Source organism: Prionailurus viverrinus, chromosome B1 (genome assembly GCF_022837055.1).
Source record: "Prionailurus viverrinus isolate Anna chromosome B1, UM_Priviv_1.0, whole genome shotgun sequence".
Lineage (NCBI taxonomy): Eukaryota > Metazoa > Chordata > Mammalia > Carnivora > Felidae > Prionailurus > Prionailurus viverrinus.
In genome coordinates, this window is record NC_062564.1 from 79,113,081 (window position 1) to 79,136,709 (window position 23,629).

A 23,629-nucleotide genomic window follows, 5' to 3' on the forward strand; every position below is an offset into this window, starting at 1 on the left:
TAGGTGATGAAGCCAGAATTCTAAGCCATGTAAGCTGACTCTACAGTAATGCTTGATTTGCTGGTTCTATGAGAAGGGGTAGTGAAGTATAGTTCTAGACAGATTATTTTTGCTTGGATTTTTCATTCAAGAAGATTGAACTTCGGCTCTTGTACCTTGGACTTTTTGAAATATCTGCAGAAGTTATTGTTTGTTTGAATTTCCCAGTGAATACACTTGCTGTGATTAATAATCTTGATTTAGCTATCGGGTCCATGGTTTGTTAATGTACCAGTAGTTGTGTTTTAGTATTGTAATCACATGGGGCGATGGAAATAACTTATAGTGAATAAAAAGATATGCATAAATGATACTGTATTATGTTCCTTGGAAGTTTTTATTGAATTATAATAATATATATATTTACAAATAAAGATAATTTAAAAATTAATTGTATTTTCAAACAAAACTTTAGTTCATGTGATACTCAAATTGAAAATAAAAGCAATAATTTATAAATGAATAGGGGAGTGATATATGTTGAAATGATGTAATTATACTAATTTTCCTGGAGATTTTTCTTTTTTGTGGCATACAATTATTATAAAAACATGTGCTTTTGTATTACCTCAAACAATACATTAAATATTACATTCATGGGGTGCCTGGGTGGCTCAGTTGGTTGAGTGCCTGACTCTTGATTTCAGCTCAGGTCATGATCCCAGGGTCATAGGATCAAGCTCGGAGTCAAACTCTGTGCTGTGTGTGGAGCTCTTCCTCCCTCTTCCCCCTCTTCCCCACTCATGCTCTCTCTCTCTCTCTCTCTCTCTCTCTCTCTCTCTGTCTCTCTCTCTCAAGTAAAAAGCAAAACAAAAAAAGTTACATTGATAAATATTAGAAAAGTCTCAAGACTCTAGGTGCTTATTTGGTCCTTTACACAAGAAAGCAATCTCTACTGTCATTGTATAGAGGCATTATAAGTCTACTTGACTTTGGGGCCCCTGGGGGGCTCAGTCGGTTGGACTGGGCATCTGACTTAAGTTCAGGTCCTTGTTTGTGAGTTTGAGCCCCACATTTGGCCCTGTGTTGACAGCTCAGAGCCTGGAGCTTGCTTCTGATTCTGTGTCTCCCTCTCTCTCTGCCCCTTCCCCACTTGTACTCTGTCTCTCTCTCAAAAATAAATAAACATTTAAAAAAAATTTTTAAATAAGTCTACTTAACTTCTACTTAGAGGACATGGTTTTATTACATTCATGGCAAAGGCCATTACAAAACTTTTTTTTTTTTAAAGTAATGAACTAGTTGAAATGGAAACATGTCTACTTGTTTTGATAAAATATTAAAGTCTAGCTATAATTAGCACTAAGCACTTCAAAATAGATTGTGGTTTAAATATTAATAATTTATGTGGCATATACCTTCCATATAGAAAGGGTTTATAGATGTTTCATTTTTACACATGGATATTTAATGTCCAAAATTTATGCACCAAGAAAACCATATAATGATCTGTGAAAAACTGTTAACACCAAAAGATTTGCATCTGGCAGGGGTTGGTGCTGGGAAAGAGGAAAGGATATCTAAAGTTTTTACTAAAGGATATCTCAGTTTTTACTAAAGTTGCATATATCTGTTGGAAAAAAAGTCCTACCAAGCAGTTAAAAATGCTTCATGTAGAAAGAGCTAATAGATAAGTGTCCCCAAAAGGATTAGAAAAACAAATGCAGTAATATAAAAATATCATTCGACATAAGAATGCATTAATTCCCTCACTGTGCCAGCTAGATGAAGTGGGAAATACTCAGCTGCGTTAGTTGGGACAAACTCAAAACTTGGATTAGGTCCTCAAAATGAGTAGATGACCTCTAAATAAGATGATTCAGTAGGCTGCTTTAATAATATACTATTACCCCTACTTGCCTTGGAACAGAAATCACTTGGGGAGACTATGGGTGAAAGGAAAATTTGACACTTGCAGAGATTTAGTTTTGGTTTGCTTTGTAATGCATTACCCATAGCAAATTTACCTCTATCTTTAGGAAGAAAGATGACATCCGCCATGAAGCTTCTTACATTTTTCTGTCTGCTATTTCCAGTGTCATATATCTGACATATGATAACCTCCCTTTATAAACTTTAATGTTGAGGAAAGATTTTATTCATTTTGGGTGCCCACATGGCTATTCTTGACCTACTTGCAAATATATGACAAGATACACTGCACATTCTTATTCTGACGTTTCTATTTCTGACATCGAACATACCTTTTAAGAATAAAATAATCTTTATTATGTGTACCTAGGCATCAGAAAATTAAAATTTAAAAATCTACTTGGCCTCATTTTGTATGGATACCTTATTACCTGCCCTTGAGGTACTATTAACATTTTATATCGCAAAAAAAATCTTCTTTATTGTGATTTTTCATAGCTAAACATTGAAATCCTAAAAGATTTTGCTTCTTTGTAATCATCTTTGTTAGAATAAAAAAAAATGGTGTTGATCAAAATGTTGTCTTAGTTGTTACTGACAGCTGTTAAAATGCTGCTAAAAATATGGTGCCAACTACTGAAAAGCTAACTGCTCCTGTGAAGTCCTAATGAGAAATTCTAAATGAGTTTTCATCAAGTTCAACAGAGACTCTTCTGTTTCTCACACCTGACCCACTGGATTGTTTCACTTTTCTGTGGTTGTTATTGCATGTAATATCAGAGAAACAGCATTGGTATAGTCCTAATGTGCAAACAAACCATGAATTTATTTATGTAAGGTTAGCACAGTTATTTAAAGGTGACGAATTTCCTGTACTAAAGCAAGAAAAAGAGGACAGAAAAAAAAATCTTTATTTTTATTAAAATATACTGCTCTAAGTTCCTCTCCCCCTTTTCAACTACTGTACATTATTTCTAAATTTAGAACATCAGTGTAGGCACAGTGAAATCTGATTTGCTTCTAATAATATGGCATACTAATTGTGATGCATGTGCTGTTGGGTGCTCTGTCATCTCAAAATCTGGCCATAGAAATGTATTAGGTTTTTATATTTTTATTTAAAACGACTACAAATGAAATTAAGGTAGATAGATGAATAAATAGTTAGGTAAACAAATACAGAAATGGATGAATAACCAAAGCTAATAAAAATATTCCAAGTAGTCTAGAAAATTGAGCTTGGTCTATTTTGGATATTAACAAAAACACTGATATGTTTTCTATTTATCTTCTGGTCCACAATTTCTTATTTGCTTGCAATGTTTATAAACTGTAACATGTGTGTTTTGCAATAAACAAGGAAAAAGCTCTATCTTATATTATTCCCCTATTTGTCTTTTCTCTCCAACACCCCCCTCCTTTCTTGCTGATTCTCTCTGTCTTTCTCAACTCTTTCCAACAGCTGGTAAGAGACAGCAGGGGAGGTGGGGAGCCTAGCTTTTTAGAAAGAAAAAAATGCCAGCATGGCTAGGCTTATTAATGACTTTAACTATGGCCAAATACTTAGCCTTTAACTTCTAAAAATTATTGAATACAATTAAATTAAATGATACCTAATAGTCTTTACTTTCTTGTAAGTTAAGACATAAAGGGAGGTATTTAATACATTTCAAAATATATTCAAAACAATTTTGGGGGTGGGTGGGTAATGATTTCATGGCTAAAACTACTCTATGCCTTTTTTCTTCCCCCAAACAGTCAGCTGTTTGAAGAAATAGGACTAGGATCAGGGAACTAATGGGTGGCTCTTCTAAAGCTAAAATAAAGAGCAAGGGAGAATTTTTCCAACACAAACTTAGATGATATTAGGCTTTGTATCTGAAGTTATATAATAGAGGATGTGATGTCACACATGTAAATTGCAAATGCTGAGTCTTGCATTTTATGGTGGCAAACCTCAGGGAATGTGACACTAATGGGATGAGGGAGGGAGGTGTCCTAAGGTACAGTGACTGTGGACCTAGGTGATGTATTATCAAAAGGGTCACAACTATTGCTGCTGCTTTAAGATTTAAGACTGTATGGCACTGGTAAATTGTCTCTATCTGAAGTTAAGTTTCTTTTCTGTGCTTTTCCTTTCTTAATTGTTATTTAAAAAAAACACATTTTCATCCTTTTGCAAAGAGAAAATATGCTTATCTTAAAGGATGAAAAGAACAAACTTTCTTGAGACAGCTTTAAAAACAAGCAAGTAAGGGCATTTCTAGGCATACACTTTTTTAAGGTGATAGGACTCTTTATTAATGAATATTGGCATAAAGAATATTCCAAACAACCAGAACACCCTGCATCCCCATCTTTGGTGGAGTCTCTCAGAGGCATCATCGTGGGGTGATTCCAAGCAAAACAAGCCTCACCTTCTCTTCAGATGACAGAGCCAAGATCTTATCCTGGAGCTGTTCTCCTTACAGGGTGGCACAGGACCACCTCTTGTCTTACAGACAGCACAACAAAATAAAAACATGAAGAAAACCTAATTGTTCAAATGTTTGGGCAAGTATGTAAATACTCAGATATCCCCAGAGATTTGCCTGTCAATAATTGCAAGATCCCCTAACATCCCTCCCAGAAGATAAAAAAACTGCTATATATGGGCATATGCTCCCCCCCCACCCCCCAGCTATTTTGGTGTGGAAAAGTTTCAAAAGAATATTTATATATGCTTAAAAACTCAATCTTAGTTTTATAATACCAAATGGTTTTAAGGCAGAGAAGATAACATTTTGAGAACGGTCAAGAAAAAACACAGGAAGAAATCTTCTAAATTTCTAAAATGTGGCACTTATAATAACCTTCTTTACACCATAGTCTGATCTCTGACAAGTTGTCTGTAATGGAAATTATTGATTAAAATCATGGTGGAGTATCTAGGTAAAGAATGTTTATGGTAAATCATTTTTTTTAAAAGAGAAAGGAAAAATCAATAGCTAATTTGCTAATTTTGTAAACAGAATTTATATTACATAGGTTACCTTAAATAAGAGTTTTCTCTAATATTTCATTATGTAAAATTTCAAACATGCAGAAGAGCAGAAAGAATTTTACAGCGAACACCTGTATACCCAACAACTAAACTCTACCATTAATATTGTACTAGAGTATATACATTCTTCATCACATATCTATCCATCCTTCTGTGCATTTTACCAATCCATCAATGTCAATCCATCTTATTTTTGATGCATTTCAAGATTCAGGTTTTGCAGTCAGGACACTTCTAAGTAATTATTAATGTCAATTTTGAAAATATGTTATTATTATCTTGATTTCACTTAAAACATAACACCTTAAGAACTTCACATTCCCTATAAATAAGGAAACTGAGGCAAAAAAGGTTTTATTAGAGGCCAAAATGCCACCTTCAACTAGCTAACAACTGAGCAGTGCCAACACTGCGTGGGTGACGGACGCAGAGGGAAGCTCGATTTTCGGACAGTGGGAATGTGTTTGAAGAAAGGCAGTGATTGTTTTAACAGGGCAGCTCCGTGTTTAACACGGTTTTGTGTGGGAAGAGATTAGCAACTTTCACAGCTATTTAGGAAAGAAAAAGGGAAAGAACCCAGAAAAGGGCGGGGGTGGGGGCGGGCGGGTAGGGTGGTGGTCAAGAGATCCTTTAGGAAGAGTGTTAAACCGGGAAGGGGGTGTGCAGGGTCAGTTCGCGGGATTTAAATCCTAAAGGACAAGAAGCAAGGAAGCCTCTAAGTGGTAGTGACAGTCACAATGCACCCCCATCCCCCCCCCCCAAATTTTCCACCAAAGGTAAGTGTAACGGTGCAGTGGGAGAGTCTGTGACTGAACGTGTATCTCACACACGTGAATGCACGTGAACACGCACACACACAAACACACACAAGCGCACACGTATCCCCTGATTGGGGGGGGGGGGGATCTGTGTGGCAGAGAGTGACGGATGTGGGACTTTGGGCAGGCTGCGAAGCCTGGAGGCGGCAGACTGCTCTCAGGGCAGAGGGAGTGGGAGAATCCCGGGACCCCGGGCCACAGCTTCATTCTCTGCCCCCTGCCCTGCGTCAGCCTACCCCGCTGCTTCTCCCCCCTTTCACTTTCGCGTCTGCGTAGGTGTCTGCCCCGGCTGGCGCGAGGGCTCGGGGGCGCGCGGGGCGGCGCGGGGGCGCGCAGCGCTCTGCGAGCGGAGGGGGAGGGGTCCTGGCGCTGGGCCCCTTACTCAGCTCGCTCCGCGAAGCCACAGACGGCCGTGTGTCAGCCGCTGTCAGAGCTAGGGGACCGGTCACGGCCGCCGCTCCTCACCACTCTCCCCACACGCCCCCACGCGCAGACACCGGGTCCTTACCCGGCGTCCCTCCCCCCCCCCCCCACGGTGGGGGTGGGGCAAAGGCGCCGCGAGCCCTGGAGAGGGGGAGAGGAGCAGCTTCACTGGGTGGGCGGCGAGGGAGCAGGAAAAGAAACTTTTCACTCCCGCCCCCCGCGCGTGGTCCCCAGCCCGCGCCGCCCCCCGCGGGTGGGGACTGCACCTGAGGCCAGGGCGGGAGCTCAGGCCCAGACTTTGGGGGATCGTGGGAAGTGGTGGAGGGAGGGTTACGTGCCTGGGGGGGGTACCGTTTTCCCTCGGCCTCCCTGCGGCCAGGGGCCAGGGTGAGAGGGCAGCCAGCCACTGGCGCCCCCATCCCGATTTCCCACCAGCCGGTGGCTGGACGCTTTGCAGCCTCCTCCCGCCGCTGAGGGTGTGACCCGGGGAGGGGGCCGCGGCGCCGCGGGCTCCCCCTGCGGCCGCCCCCTCACATACACACAGACACACTCGCTCCGCCGCCGGAGCTGTCACCGGCCACCCCAGGCCCGAAGAGGGGGCGCGGAGAGCTGCGCTGCGGGGCACAGGCGCGGAATCATCCCGCTGTACTTCCCGGCTTCCAGGGCCGCCGCCGTCAACGCCTGGGAGACCAACAGCCCCGGGAGAGGGGCCGGCTGGAGGCCGGGCCGCCGCTGCTGGGGGCGGGCAGGCGCCCGCGTCCCCTTCTGCGCGATTTGGCGCCGCCGCCTCGCCTCCTCCTGCGGGGTAACAACACTACTGGTCTATTGCTCTACCCACCGTCAGTAGGGCGACTGCCGGGATTATCTTCTTCTCCATCCTTACCGCCGATCTGCTAATATTGGACTTGCTGGTGGCGGCGGCAGCGGCGGCGGCGGGAGTCTCGCTGTCCTCACCCCCACCCCCCCCGCCCCGCGCCCCAGCTTCCCCACCATGTCCTAGAAAAGGTGAGTGCAGCGACAGTCACTTTGCGCTGACAGCGGCGGGAGGGGGCCCGGGGAGCTCAGAGGCGGCTCTGGGAAAGGCAGGGTCCGCGTGGAGGGCGCGGGTGGGCGAACCGAGGCGGGCTGCAGGCAGGAGACCAGGTGCCCGCCGGGCCGCCTCCGGGCAGGGGTGCTGGGCGGCGGGCAAGGGATCGCGGCGGCTGACCCTGCACGGTTCTAACCTAGATTTTACAAGAAGCTGAGATCCAGGGCAAGACCGGCCCTCCGTAAGGGAGGTAAAAACTTAGTAAAAGACACACGTCCATTGCTTTAATAATGAATAATTTGTCAACGCGGGCTGCGCCGCCGCCTCCTCGCTTGCCCCGGCGCTTGGTCCGGGACTCCCTTCGTTCCTGCTCGCCGCCCGCGCTCGGCCCGGGTGCGATCGATGCCAGACTGCTCGCTTGGTCGGGAGAGTGCGCGTGACGGCGGGCCCCGCGGGAAAGTTGGGACACTTGGCGGGGACTCCCGGCTGCGGGGTCCCGGGGGCCTCTCGGCCGCTCTGCGCAGGGGACTGCTGAGCACCGAGTCGTCCCCGCCGCCAGGGATTTCCCTACCTGCAGCGGCGGAGAGTTCGAGTCTTCCAGCGTTCGGGGTCTGGAATCCCGAAGCTTAATTATTGTAAAGAGAGGAGGGGCCTTTGGGCACAGCCAGGGTGAACCTCCCCCACCCTCCGACTTTGGCGGGTGCAAGACAAGGGTGAGGCTGGAGGCTGCACAGCTGCCGCCACCGGGCTGCGGGTCGCCGAGGGCCGGGGGACCAGATTTAGGTGTGTACGTCACTGGTGCTGACTCCCGGCCAGCCGGGAGCCTAAAACCGAGAGTCAGACGCGGAGCTTCAAAGTCCTTAGGAATCAAAGTTAAGAAGCCCATCCTTTTGCTTAGTAACTAAAGCGTTCGGGTGGGCGAGAGGAGAGTCAAGGTGGGGGTGGTTGGAGGGAAACCGAAATTTCTTCTTGCAGACACTCGATCCTTAGAAAACTGTTTGATTCCATACCCCTCATGTATGTTTCTCCCAATTATGTGCAACCCCTCCCACCCATTATAAAGAAGTGAATACCCTTGATGGTAAGCTTTCTTTCAAATTGAGCTAGTGGAAAAATCCAATACTAAACTAATAAATGCACCAACAAAATCATAAAGGAGACCAGCAGCTTTTGACCCTGGCACTTTTTTTTTTTTTTTTTTTTGGTGGGTGGGGGTGGGAGAGAGGCTGCGTTTAAAGGGCTTTGGCTGCACTGAAATCACTCACTTTTCCCTCACGGTTAAAACAAGGAAATTCAAATCGAGTGGGAACGTGATCCTTTTGCTCGCTGGCAGCGACGCTGCGGCTGCTCCGCTGAGAGGTAACTCGCAAGACCGAGAAAAGGGGCGGGGAGAGAAACCTCGGGGGTCGGGTAAAGCCCACTAGGAGTCCTCCCCTGCGCGTGGACGCTGTGGGCGGTGCCTGGGCCAGGACTGCCGCTCACCTGGCGCTGCAGGTGGAGAGCATGAGGGAACAACACCTTGACTGGATCTCGGGAAAACCGACTTCTTCCGCGTCACCACACTTTTCACGTCTTTCCAGATAGCCTGAGGTCGGCCAGGAGGAGAGTCAGGTGGGAGCGAGCAAGTTTGGGGCAGTGGAGCGAGAGGGGCTGGGGTCAGAGCGTGGATGGTGCCCAGTACCCAGTGTCGTAGCTGCTGCCCGGCACCCCAAGCACCCGCCGTGGCTGCGGCTTTAAGGGAGCTGCCGAGTCTAGGCTGTGTCGCAGCAACTTTGTATCAGTCATGTCGCCCTCCTGGTGACTGACAGCCACGATTGTCCAATGAGAAGCCCGCCTGACCTGTGCAGCGTGGAGCCTTGCTTCCCTCCGGGCCAATGGGAAGGGCTCAGGGGGGCGGGATAGCAACCTGAACTTTATCTGGACATGTGACCACCCCGGCCCTGGAGCTGGCCCACTCCCCCTCCGGGCTTTCGCCCGCCCTCTCTCCCTCTTTCCCTTCCCACTTCGCCCGCCCTGGCCCTGGCCCTGGCCCTGCCCCCTCCTCTCCGCCTCTCCGCGCCCGGGGTGTCATTGGGCCGGGGAGACGCAAGCCAACTTCAGGCTGCTCGGAGGAAGCCCGTGCAGTCACCTGGGTGCAAGAGCGTTGCTGCCTCGGGCTCTCTCGCTGCAGGGAGAGCGGCACTCGCTGGCCTGGATGTGGTTGGATTTAGGGGGGCTCCGCAGCAGGGGTGTCGTGGCGTTGGCGAGCGCTGCAACAGGTAGACGCCGAGAGAAGGACCCCGGCCGAGGCAGGTGTGTAGGGGTGCGCCGCGGGGCGCCGCTTGCCGGACTCGGCTTGCGGCCGCCGCACGGGAGCGTGCACTTTGCAGGGAGAAGTGGCTGCGTAATCCGGAGGCACAGTCAGTATGGTGCTGTGTGCTTGTTGTTTTGTTTTGGTTTTCCACTTTTTCCCCCCTTTGGCCGCCAGAGGACTATTTTGGGAAAGTTTGGCCACTTTGGATAAATGCCCTCTAACGAGCAGCTTTCAACTGCCTTTGGCAGTGGGAGGTCTACCACCCTTCCCTTTCCCCAAGGGTGAATTTCGGATCGTTTTCCTTTTACAATTTTTAAAGGACGTTTGAATAATATTTCTTTCCTCTATCAATTGCGGAAGCACCCAGATCTTAGCTGGAGGTGTAGCGGATAAGGGCAGTTGAAGGAGATACAGAATCCTGATGGAGCCTGTTTGAAGGGGGCTCTGGAAATTCGTGCATTTACTGTCCCCTAGTATTATAAAACTCTTGGGAGAGGCAAATGCTTTCTGTGGCATCAGTTGCAATTGTAAAGGCAGGGGAGAAGGGATGAAGCTTCTTTTGATGTCATCCGTACCCTACTACTGAATTTAGGTGCATGGCTTTTCCTACTGAATTTTAAAAGACCAGGTGTGAATCATAATGATCTAGGGTACCATCAGTTTTAACTATTTATTATAACCTAGAAGTTAGGAAAACTTTTGTTTGATAGCAGACAAGTTTTGGAAACCGCCGAATTCCTAATACACTAATTTGCTTCTTAACATTTGTATTGCCATTTCTCCAGGTGCTGTTATTGATGGTATTTACATAGTAATGATAACAGCGTTCCCCATCTGTGAAGTTCTGTGAAGTTTTAATTTTATGTTTGAGTTCAGGGCACACTGTCGCTGAAATGCCTGAGGATAGAAGTTTAAAAAAAATAATCTAAAGGAGAGCTTTTTCCTTTAAGGGAGAAATAGTGTGGCTTGGGGATTTTAGAAAGATCAGGTGGCTGAGTGAATTAGGTGAGTGAATAGAAATCAGGTGTGCTCAGTTCTAACTGGTTCTCCAGCACTCTTAGGTGACCTTGGGCAGGTTTCTATCATTTACCTCCTCTATAAAGGAGGGGAACATCATAATAGTTCCGTAGTGGGGGTGACATAAAAGTAGTTAAGAATGGCAAACTTTTACAACGATACAACCAGTGAAAATTGTGACTTTAAGATTCTGTCTTTAAGGTGCCATATTATAGTGAAATAACTATAGAAAATGATATGTTTTAAGTGGGACTAGGTTGGGGGGGATATTAAAAGTGAAAGTTTTCAGATAAAATATAAATTGGCAAGAATCTTTGTTAATATTCCTGAAAAAAGCTATTTCCTTATGGAAAAGAACAATTTAACACAGACTGTAAAACATAAAATTTTAAAGTCAGATTTTTCCTTTGCAGAAATAGTGTTTAAGAGCATATGCGTAGCTTAAGGTAGAACTTCTATCAGTGCTTTTTCTTTTGTGAAATTTCCTTTATGTTTTGGGGGGAGGTCATTTGCATGAAAATTAAAGGATCTTTCTGGTTCTTGTCTTTGTCCCAAGAGCGCCTCTGTTATAGTTTCCGATGTAAGGGAGACAAGTCTGATTCTACATAAGCTAGATGTGTATACCAGTGTCTGCTTCATCTTATACTTCAGTAACAAAAACTTTTCCTTTACCCTCTGGTTATTAAGTTCTATGAGGCTCATATTCATCAACTAAAATTATCATTATTTACTAGTACGTTCAGGTTAACTGAAATTCTGATCAAGCCATGGTTATTGTGTCAATTCCAGAAAGACAACCTAGGTTTCTTGGACAACATAGGAAATCTATTTTTTTTTTTTTTATACAGAGAAGACTGATTAAAATAATAGGGGGAACTCAGTATAAAATATTTTAATAATCCTAAATTTTAAAAAAACTCTGATCTTGAAAAATGTTTGCAATAGAAGCCATGCAGATGCTAATATCCTCTAGTCTTGTGCCTTACTGTTGCCAATCTTTATTTCCTTTGTTGAGAAGTGCATTAAGTTGGTAGATGAATACGGTACCTTAAATAGAACTAATTTAGATTTCAGTAAAGCCTTTTGCAAATTCTTTAACGATAGCCCTGTCAATAACGTGGTGAAATGCAGGCTGTTTTATGTTATTATTAAGGGTTCAAGGCTAGCCAAACAGGACTTGGAAAGTTGTGATCAGCTGTATGTTAGCTGATAAGGTGCTTCCTTGTAGAGTGCCTTAAGATTGTACTTGCCTGCTATCTCCCATGTTGATTCTCTTCAAATCTTCATACAGCCTCACAAGTCTTAGATTTGGCTCCTGCTTTAAGGCAGTATGATGAAAGACATCCCTTAGAATATTAGTAGGTGTTGTGAAAAAAGGGGGCAGTGGCCAAATTATTTAGAGGACATTGGAATCGAAAGGAAACAGGTTTCTGTACTGGAAAACTTCTCAGGAGTTTAGCAGGCAGATTTACAGTGTGAAACTTCAAAAAAGCAGTAAGTGATCACCCTTTCCAAAAAAACGTTTGGAGGATGGATTTTGGAGAGGGATCTGGAGCTGGGGATTCTCCTTTCAGACTCAGGGTAGATAGGCCTGTTGCTTGGAGTGGGGGGCGGTGTGGGGGTGCAGATGAATAATGCAGCTAGGTGGAAGGTGGGGAGGCTGGAGCTTTTGGAGGCCTTTGGCAAAGGTGCCTAGGCAAGGGTAACCTGCAGTCACTAGGGTATAGGGTGGTGCAGTTCACCAAGACAAGAATGTGGATTTAGGGACAGTGTTCCAGGAAAGGGGTGTGATACACAGAAGATGTTCAGTTTTTTTTTTTTTAAGTTTATTTTTATGTATTTATTTTGGGAGAGAGAGTGCACATGAGCTAGTGGGAGAGGGGCAGAGAGAGAGAGGGAATCCCAAGCAGGCTCCTCACTATCAGTACAGAGCCCTATATGGGATTCAAATTCCTGAACCATGAGATCATGACCTGAGTCGAATTCGGATGCTTAACCAGCTGAGCCACCCAGGCACCCCAAGATGTTCAGTTTTGAACATGAATAGACATGTTTCTTGTGGTGTTTAATGTATTTGGACCTAAAACATCTATACCTTAGATATGCATCCATTCAAGTTTGGTATGGGGTGGACAGAATATTCTTAGGTGGAGGTAGAAACACAGAATACTTGTAGTTTTCAACTTAAGTCTGGTTTTTTTTCAACTTGTCTTTCATCCATACTAAATTTTTTGGCTGGAGTTACCAGATAAACAACTATTGTAATTTGTCATTTTCCCCTGTTTTGTGATTGACTTGTGATTAAGAACTTATAGAATCTTCTTTAAAAAGTAGGCTACATACCGGAGTTTAATCATCACAAATTGAGTATCGATTATATTATAATGAAAGATTTTTTATTTGTACTAGGTATCTGCTTAGGATGCAGTGGTGAAATTGATAGTTTTTGCCTCTTCAAATCAAGTGTAGAATACAAAGAAGTAAGAGGTATTTATGGTACTCAGACAATTTAGGCATTAAATGTCATAATACAGCTTTGTGATGTCTATTGCCAATTTATTTAGTAGAGCCATTCTGTTATTTTTCTCTGTTAATTAACATAAGTTCTGTGGCCTGAGGACTTCCTGGTCTCTTTTTCAGGAGAAGCTAGGGAGGATGGAGGTAGTGCCTGGCCAAGGGGGTGGGGGTGGGGCAGGGAAGGATGAGAGGGCCTAAAGTAATGTTGGTGTACAGATCTGCAGAAACTGCACTGGACTTTTATTTGGGTCATGGATTGTTTACAGACCTGAAAGGATTTGAAAAATGTATACATAATGACTTCAGCAGTTTTGTATGTTAAAATGTACAAATGAAATTTGTACTGAGAATGAGTTAATTTTCTTTAAAATATGTTCATTGAGAGTGGTGGGTCTCAAAGCGAGGAGTGAATATTGCCACCTCCCCCCCCCCCCACCCCCCCCGCAATGGCCAAGGGGCATTTGGCAATGTGGAGACATTTTTGGTCGTCACAGCTGGGGATGGGGAGTGCTACTGGAGTCTAGTGCGTAGGTGTCAGAGATACTGCTAAACATCTTACAGTGCAGAAGGACAGACCTTCACACAGAGAATTATCAGGCCCCAAATGTCGGTAGTGCCGAGGTCGAGATACCTTGCTGTAGAGAGACCTGGGATTACATTTCAGCCCTGCCGTATAGCTGTGTGGCCAGAGCCTCGGTTTCCCCAATGTATCATTTGGATAATAGTTTTACTGACCTTATAGGGTTATTAGGGTAAATAAGAGGCTTATAATGTTCCATTGAGTTATATAATGCATAGAATTATGTAAATATAGCCTATTATAATGATTTTGTCTATGAAATAAATTTATATAGAGAGTCAGTGAATATGATTGTATATCTAAGAAGAAAAAAAAACAGCCTTTGGGCTCCCTGAGGATGAGGACTGCACCTGTTTTGTTTATCACTATAGATTCAGTGAGTCTTTATAGGCCTAGGATGTAGCACGCACTTGGTAAATATTTGTTGAATGAATGAACACATAAATTGTCAGGACTCAGACTTCCTCCATTTGCTCTTGAAAATAAAACTGTCTTTGCTAGAAGTCTTTATAGCAGAGGTACCACTAAGTAAGGATGCATGTTGAAGTCCCTGTCAGTATTGAAATACAGAGAATCTGGTGGTGACATTCCCAGCTTCTCATACTGCCTGTCTGAACTATGGACCATCTTAGTTAATCAGGATATATGAATCTTTTCTTTTCAGAACTGATACGGGATTATCTTCATCACTAACACATTTTAAGAAAATATTATTTTTTTAAAAAAATCTTATATTATTTTTCCTGCGATAATTCACTTGATAACTTTAATTTTATATTGAGAAATGGTAACATTGATTGCATTTCCATATGGTTTTTAATAAAACCATGTAGATCTGGAAAGCAGCTTCCATATGCTGCAAGACTCCAAACGTTTTGGAGTCAGAAGATTTAGTTTTAAACCCATATTCATCACTTATTATGTCTTTGACTTTGGGCAAATAACCCATATGACTGAGCTCTCAGTTTCCTCCTTGTCTGCCTCATCAGTCCCCAGGATTACTCTGAATATTACGTGAGTTGACGTTTGTGAACGTTCTTTGCAAATTCTAAAACATGTATTATAGCAAATATGTTACTTTTACTTGCAAAATAATTTTGTATGCTTGCTGCTCATATTCTGGCCTCTGGACAAGTTATAGTCAGTACTCTGTTATAGCACCCCAAAAAGGTAATAATTTTAATATAACTAGAAGTACTGTTTATAGTAAGTAGAATATGTATTTATAGTTTAATAAATGCAACTTTAGAATGTCTTCTAGGGTGATATGGCTATAAATGACTCTAATTCGATTTTTTAATATAAATTTATTTGTTAGCTATGGAGACCAAAGGCTACCACAGTCTCCCTGAAGGTCTAGATATGGAAAGACGGTGGGGTCAAGTTTCTCAGGCTGTGGAACATTCTTCCCTGGGACCTACAGAGAGGACCGATGAGAATAACTACATGGAGATTGTCAACGTAAGCTGTGTTTCCGGTGCTATTCCAAACAACAGTACTCAAGGAAGCAGCAAAGAAAAACACGAACTACTCCCTTGCCTTCAGCAAGACAATAATCGGTCGGGGATTTTAACATCTGATATTAAAACTGAGCTGGAGTCCAAGGAACTTGCTGCAACTGTAGCTGAGTCCATGGGTTTATACATGGATTCCGTAAGAGATGCTGACTACACCTATGATCAGCAGAACCAACAAGGAAGCATGAGTCCAGCGAAGATTTATCAAAATGTTGAACAGCTGGTGAAATTTTATAAAGAAAATGGCCATCATCCTTCCACCCTAGGTGGTGTGAACAGGCCCTTGAGATCCTTCCTGTCTGACTCTGGGAGCTCTGTGAATGGTGGGGTCATGCGTGCCATCGTTAAAAGCCCTATCGTGTGTCATGAGAAGAGTCCATCCGTTTGCAGCCCCCTGAGCATGGCCTCTTCAGCTTGCAGCCCTGCAGGAATCAGCTCTGTGTCCTCCACGTCTGCCAGCTTTGGCAGCTTCACAGTGCACAGCCCTATCACCCAGGGGACTCCGTTGACATGCTCCCCTAATGTTGAAAACCGAGGCTCCAGGTCGCACAGCCCGGCACACGCCAGTAATGTGGGCTCTCCTCTATCAAGTCCATTAAGTAGCATGAAATCCCCAATATCCAGCCCTCCGAGTCATTGCAGTGTAAAATCTCCGGTCTCTAGTCCTACTAACGTCACTCTGCGATCCTCTGTGTCTAGCCCTGCAAACGTCAACAACTCAAGGTGCTCTGTTTCCAGCCCTTCCAACACAAACAACAGATCCACGCTTTCCAGTCCAACTGCTAGTACTGTGGGATCTATCTGTAGCCCTGTAAACAATGCCTTCAGCTACACTGCCTCTGGCACCCCTGCTGGATCCAGTGCAGCCCGGGATGTGGTTCCTAGTCCAGACACCCACGAGAAAGGTGCTCACGAGGTCCCCTTTCCTAAGAGTGAGGAAGTAGACAGTGCCATCTCCAATGGTGTGACTGGCCAGCTTAACATTGTACAGTACATAAAACCGGAGCCAGACGGGGCTTTTAGCAGCTCATGCCTAGGAGGAAATAGCAAAATAAATTCTGACTCCCCTTTCTCGGTACCAATAAAACAAGAATCAACCAAGCATTCGTGTTCAGGCACCGCTTTTAAAGGGAATCCAACAGTGAACCCATTTCCATTTATGGATGGTTCATATTTTTCCTTTATGGATGATAAAGACTATTATTCTCTATCAGGAATTTTAGGACCACCTGTGCCCGGCTTTGATGGTAACTGTGAAGGCAGTGGATTCCCAATGGGGATTAAACAGGAACCAGATGATGGGAGCTATTACCCAGAGGCCAGCATCCCTTCATCCGCTATTGTTGGTGTGAATTCAGGTGGACAGTCCTTTCACTACAGGATTGGTGCTCAAGGTACAATATCTTTATCACGAACAGCTAGAGACCAATCTTTCCAACATATGAGTTCCTTTCCTCCTGTTAATACTTTAGTGGAGTCATGGAAGTCACATGGTGACCTGTCGTCTAGAAGAAGTGATGGGTATCCAGTTCTAGAATACATTCCAGAAAACGTATCCAGGTAAGTTGGCTTTTCCTCCTTTTTTGAAAATCATGGCTTTATAAAATGTTGAAAAAGTATTTGCAGTTGGTAATTTTAAACACATTTCAGTTTACTGTTTTATGTTTGCTTTCAGGATGGTCATTGAGTGCTCCCCTCTTTCCTTGCTAGTATAATGTTACTGCTTTTTTGAAATAGAGGAAAAAAAAAAACCTCTTAAAATCTTTTAGGAAATACTGGTGTTGATCTTCAAGGAGGGAGCCTATATGGGTGTCCCCTCCCCCGCTTCTACATTGCCTATTGTAGGTGTTTGGGAAAGACTTGTTTTGTACTGCCTGCTACTGTATTTACTTTAGCAGACTAGCGCTAGACTGTTTCTTTAGCTGTATACCAGTTCACTAGAATTGTTTTAAATTCATTTCTTTGTGGTTTTAGTCTTTTTCCTTAGCTTTTTTTTTTTATTTCATCTCTTCATTGGTTGTGAAATATGAAATTGAACCCCAAATCTGTTACCCACAAGCTCTGCACCCTCTTGGTCCTTTTCTAGGTAGGTTAATTGTATGTAAGTTATGGTTTTCAATACAAATAAATCATTTCCTTAACTGTGAGGGCTTTTAAAGACTCAGCACATCTAAAATTACTAAGTGGACAGTCTTGTTTTCTTACTCATATTGGAAGTAAAATATGTCACAGCAGTTTTGAATTGGTAGATTTACAGCTTTTATGATCTGCAAGAGGACATGCATTACTTACTGTAAAATATCTCTTGACTTTCCTTTTTGCAGATGGCATATTGTGTATGTTTAGAAAAAAATGAGGTTTTTGGTATGACTGTAAAGGGTGGTTCTAAGTTATATAGTGAATACTTGTATTGAACTTGGCTTCAGTACTGTTTTTATTACATGGTTGTGATAAATGATCCCTTTATTGAACATATAAAAAATAGATTTCCTAGATGTAGTTCATTCCTTTGGCATTTAGGAATACACAGATATTTTCCCTAAAAACTTATGTTATGGGAGATACGTTCATCCCATTAGCAACAGAGGGCTTACATGTATTTCTGTATCTTTCTTCTTCCGTTCTGCCTTCCTTATGAGCCAAAAGCTAAAACTTTAATTGGTGCACTCCTTTCCTTGTCATTGATGCACACCTTGCTCCTCTGGCCTTTATGGAAGCAAACATTCCATTTAAAGGATACGTTATAACAATTGTCCATAGCACGAACTGTCATACTGGGATCCTGCCTGTCTCTTAAATTCTAAACACTAATGCAACGTAGCCTAAGACAGCATGGCTTTCATCAGAAACAAACTCAGCATGTGGTCTACTGCTAGTGCTTTGTTTTACTTTCAGAGAAGGAAATTTTGCACACGATGTTGATATTTTCGTGAGTGATGTTTTTAGTGAGTTAGTATGAGGGAGTGTAGCCTGGTAGTGGAGGGCATGCTGCCATGGTCGAAATCTCAGCTGTGCCACTTAATTGCTTTGTGTCACTGCCCAAATCCCTTCACCCCTGAGCTTTGGTTTTCTCCTCCCGGGGGGGGGGGGAAGAAAAAAGGAAAGAAAAAGAATTCAGTAGTACCCATCTCAAAGGTAGTTAGGATAATTGAGTGAATTTATGAGAAGCACTTTGCCTATCATCTGGCATGCAATAGGTATTATATACATTTTAGCTATTCCTGCTAACATTTGATTAGGTTGCACAATTTTTAGTTTTCATTTCTTTTAGTTTTTTGTTTTCTTCATTATATGAAATTACACAAAATATTTTGAAGAAATATTTTATACATAATTGAAAGAAATATTTGTTAATTCTTATGATTGAATCCTACTCTGATTATTATTATTTTTTATGGTTAGGCACCATACCTTTGCCATTACGTTTCTTTTTTTTTTTCAATGTTTATTTATTTTGAGAGAGAGAGAGAGTGTACACCTGCACAAGCCAGCATGAGCAGGGAGAGGGGCAGAGAGAGAGGGGGAGAGAGAATCCCAAGCAGGTTCCATGATCATCACGGAGTCCCACTAGGGGCTCCATCTCACAACCAGGAGATGATGACCTGAGCTGAAATTAAAGACGCTTCACCGACTGAGCCACCCAGGCACCCCTGCCACTACATTTCTATTTATGCTTTATTAGTTTTGAAGGCAGTTGCTTTAGGTAATGATATTCTGGGTAGCAATAGTAGAGATATAGTAGATAAAATCATCATCAGTTCTCTGCTGTTTTGTTCTGCATCCTCTTTCTACTACTTTAATCGTAGTTTTTACACTCCTGAAGCCCCTCCCGATGTTCTAGTGACCCATAGCCTTAAACATGTTAATGTGAATCAGGGACCTTGAGCCTGCTCTGTGTTTGTGGGCACTGGAGGTGTTGTTCATTGTCTCTTCAGGAGGATTCCAAAATTCTTCACGTATGTGTTAGCATCATCAGAGGGGATTCATTTTGTTTACATGCATGTTAGTGTGGTTGCTAGTTTGTAGAAGTTTCCCCCAAACTTTTAATAACAAAGCTTTATTGTCATTTGAAGCCACTTATAGCCTGCTGGTTCTTTACAGCCTTTTCTGGTGAATATTATTGAAACCTGCTGTTTTGATCATTCTCAGAATAAAGGCTCAAGGATCAGAAGATATTTAGATTTTTTTTCTAGATTGCAGTCTACGTGTTATAATATTTAACCTCATCTATGCTTCATCTCTGGTCTCTTATTTTGTGTCTTTTGGATCAAAATCGAGCCTTTTTGTCTATACCTTAATGTGGGATGATGATACCCTGTTCTGGGGGATGTGGAATAGATTAAAGAATTCCAGGTTGTGGAGGATCAAGGCGGTGTGTGACTGTTCCGAGGTTTGGTAATAACCATTGTCTTTAGATTGAACTGGAAACTGTTTTCTAGTAGTGTCAAAGTGTTGTTTGGGATTCCTGAGACCCTTTCAAGGAGGGTTGTGAAGTGAAAGATCATGCATCGGTAAAAGATCCATTCAAAATGGAAGATAGACCAGTGCTAGTGTATGAAAAATTTACTAATAGGGTTTCAGATTCTACATTGTAACTAACCTTTAAGAAACTACTCATTTGCAGTTTTCAAGGTAGTGTCAAAGAATCACATCTGCATTTATCTCCAATGATCGTTAAAATGCTCCTCCTTTTTCCAACAACATATCCGTATGAAGCCAGATTTTCTTCATACTCCTGAACCAAAACCTGTCGCCACACATTGAATGCACAAGTAGATATGAAAATCCAGCTGTCTTCTATTAAGGGAGACAATAGACTTGCAAAGATGTAAAATGGTGCCTCTCCTCACTCAAGTTTTTGGGGAAACATAGTTATTTTTTTCATAGACATATGCTTATGTGAACATGTAATGGCTTCTTATTTTTAAATGATTTAAAATGAGCATTAGTTTTAAATTCTAATATGGTAAATACCATTAGATCTAGCTGACCTAAACAAAAGCTTTTTGGAATCCTCCATACATTTTTAGAGTGGAAAGGTGTCCTAAGACCCCAAAGTTGAGAATTGCTGGTCTCTTCTATTCTCTACACCCTTTGGCAGTGAATGAAAAAAGACGTTATTACTTTATTTATGTTAGCCTTCCTGAATATGATGCTGAGGAAGGAGTGCCCTATTCAAATAAGAAAAATGATTCTCCTCTAGTTAATTTTTCAAGCTGATAGAAGTGAGTAATGGCTGTGAAGTGTGTGTTGTCCTCCTCTCTGTGGGCATCCTGTAAGAGCGGTGACGAAAGCCATCTGTCTGTTAATCATTTCCAGCGAGTGGATTGCCTGAGCACCACAGTGTAAAGTAAATTATGACACAAGCTGAATGTAAAGCTTTGAGGATGGACACTGGACCTAGTTGTGTCATGTCGATTGGAGTTTCCCTGTCATCTAGGACACAAACAAAACTGTGACCATGGTGAGTCACAGCTTCTCTTGGCCTCAGTTTCTTCATTTAAAGTGGTTGTGTTGAACTCGGTGCTCTCCTGAGGGTCTGCCAGCAAAACCATGGAGTGGCTGTGCAGTTTCCTTGGAGTTCTGTTTGTGAAAAATCAAGAGTATCCTTTAACATATTTGCTAATCTGGTTTGGAGTATATTTTAATGGCAGGTCCAGATCTGTGGTTTCCAGGGTGTCCTGGATAGAAAAATATTATTGTAATTTTGCCATTTGTTATTACTATTTTTTAATGTTTGTTTATTTTTGAGAGAGAGAGACAGAGCATGAGTAGGGAGGGGCAGAGAGAGAGGGAGACACAGAATCCAAAGCAGGCTCCAGGCTCCGAGCTGTCAGCACAGAGCCTGACATGGGGCTTGAACCCATGAACAGTGAGATTGTGACCTGAGCAGAGCCAAATTGGATCCAAAGTCAGATGCTTATCTGACTGAGCCACCCAGGTGCCCCACCATTTACCATTTAAAAACAAGAAGCAGTGACTTATTTCAGTTTGAAAAGCAGAGGTTTTTTAAAATCAAATCTTTTGTAAAATTTGATACTCACTATGAATTTATTTTTCTTTTAATTTCACCATTTCTTTTGAAGACAGGGTTTTTCTGTTGACAGAACATTGATGTTTATGGTGATGGTCATAGTCACCCTGATAGCATCATAACATGCGCTAACATTGACTTAGACCTTTGAATGTAAAGTTCACTGTTTCAAAGGGCATATTCTGGTAGGTTTCAAGATGAATGATCAGGTGTTTATCTTATTCTATGCTGCATTTTTTTTTCCATGATAGAGTGAAACAATTTAGTAAATAACCTACGGTTATTTTTTTTTTTCAGTTGTGCCTAGAGTTTTTAAAAACTTACCTTCTGTAGTACACCAAAAGGTATAGAATTCAAGGAGTTTGTTAGAATAGTTACCTGTCCCTTAGCAGACTTTCTGAGTAAACCAGTGAGATCTAAATATGTCTATGTAATGCAGAGTATGAAAGACTGATGGGTTGTTTTTTTGTTTTGTTTTGTTTTGTTTTGGAGGGGAGGTGGAATTGGAGTGATTGAGTATTCATACTTCCTATAATAAATAAATCCATTAAGAATTACTTAGGTCATTTGGAAGTGAAAACCTGGAACTTTCTTTTTCTTATTATTTGTCTTACAATATTTTGATTTTGAAATTGCTGGTGTACCTAGAATTTCTCCCGGTTAGTATTCTAAATAATATTTTTAGAAATGATTTCACAATGAGACTTGCTTCTCCTGATGATTCATCCACTTTCATTCATTTATGGTATTTTTGGTAAGAGTAGTGATAATTTTATTGAAAAAAAAAAAAAAGAAGAAAACCCTTAGTGGTTTTTAACGAACAAATCGCTATGTACAGTTTGATAAATTTTGCTTTTAACTACATAAGTGTCCTAGGTTTATATGTCAGTATGTCTACCTTTTATTATCTAAAGTATTAGATATACTTAATATACTTAGAACTGTTTACTTCATACTTTAAAAGTAGAGATAAAAGCCCTGCTTTCAGTTAAATAAACTCAAATTATTCAACTTCAGACTATTCAGGCTGTTTGCATATCCAGCAGTGGTGTGCTAGAACTAAGACCAGGGGATGTAGCATTTATGGATTTGATACCTTTTGCAGGAGTAAAATTCTGGATGTGTGTGACCTTTTCTATACTTGTAATGTTTAGAGTGGTACCAGATGTTATGTTGATCACAAGTAATTTAGGAGTAACACTTCACTTCCCCTAATGCTTTGATGGCATTAATTTTTTTCTCCAAAATAATATATTTTTTTTCCAGGCTTTCAACTGTTGCTTTAGTTTAATACTACTCATCTACTGATAAAATTTCAGCTCTCCTGCTACATAGTGTATCATTTTCTTTCATTTGCTAAATTCAAATCAAGAGAAAAATATTAGCTTTTATATGGAACTTAAATATAGTCATTAAATTGTATATTTTTGTGGACTGCATTCCAAAGTTTGTTAGTGAAGACCCAGGAAAAAGAATTGTGTTAAATGTGTTGGTCTTTATCTTAAATTTTAGAATTTCTAGTTTTAAAAAAAAATTTTTTTTTCAACATTTTTTATTTATTTTTGGGACAGAAAGAGACAGAGCATGAACGGGGGAGGGGCAGAGAGAGAGGGAGACACAGAATCGGAAACAGGCTCCAGGCTCTGAGCCATCAGCCCAGAGCCTGACGCGGGGCTCGAACTCACGGACTGCGAGATCGTGACCTGGCTGAAGTCGGACGCTTAACCGACTGCACCACCCAGGCTCCCCCTAGAATTTCTAGTTTTAAACTTGTCAAGTATAGGCTTTGTTTTCAGTTTTAAGAGTTTTAGAGGTAATGATGAAGTTAAAACATAATTACATATAAGCACCTGTTACTTAATGGATGCCTGGAAACCTCTGGATTTATTATTGTCAGTGGTAAGGCCAAGGCCAAACTATCTATGTAGAAAAGAGGTAGAAATCACTTGTATTTATGCAAGAAATAGAAAACTGTAGCATAAGGAAGGAAAAAGGACAAACAAAAAGTAATTTGAATACCTAAAAAGTTAATTCACTAGGGAGGGAGAGTGAGCTAATAACTGGCGATCTGAATATGTAACCATGGCTGTGACTTAATTAATGATATCTTCATTGTTATGTATCCTTACCTTATATATTAGGAGTTGTTGAGACTTACAAATAAAAATTATAATCTAAAACAGAGTGAAATAAGATTTACAATGGGCAAAGTCAACTTTGGGTATTCTGACAGTATAAGATTATCTAGGCAAGTTTTGGAAAATGAGGAGTGGGGTGGTGGTGGTCAGAGTGGATATTTATCCTTAGTCTTGAAAAATTGGCAGAGGGTAGGAGTGGTCATTTCCTGATGGAGGGAGTTACGTGAGCTAAACTTGGAGATTGGCAGAAAACACTGAATGTGTCAAGATGTATGGCTGATTGTGACAATAGCGAATGAGGAGAAGAAAGG

At 42.1% G+C, this 23,629-nt stretch overlaps 1 protein-coding gene across 1 annotated transcript in view; it reads left to right on the forward strand.

Moving 5' to 3' along the window:
• The first annotated feature begins 9,177 nt into the window (after positions 1 to 9,177).
• The window catches only part of NR3C2 (nuclear receptor subfamily 3 group C member 2), a 348,656-nt gene continuing 334,204 nt past the window's right edge, over positions 9,178 to 23,629 (forward strand). The window contains exons 1-2 of the mRNA XM_047857017.1: positions 9,178 to 9,514; positions 14,948 to 16,706. Coding sequence (XP_047712973.1) covers positions 14,950 to 16,706 — 1,757 coding nt within the window. The 5' untranslated portion in view covers positions 9,178 to 9,514; positions 14,948 to 14,949. The remainder of the gene's footprint in view (positions 9,515 to 14,947; positions 16,707 to 23,629) is intronic.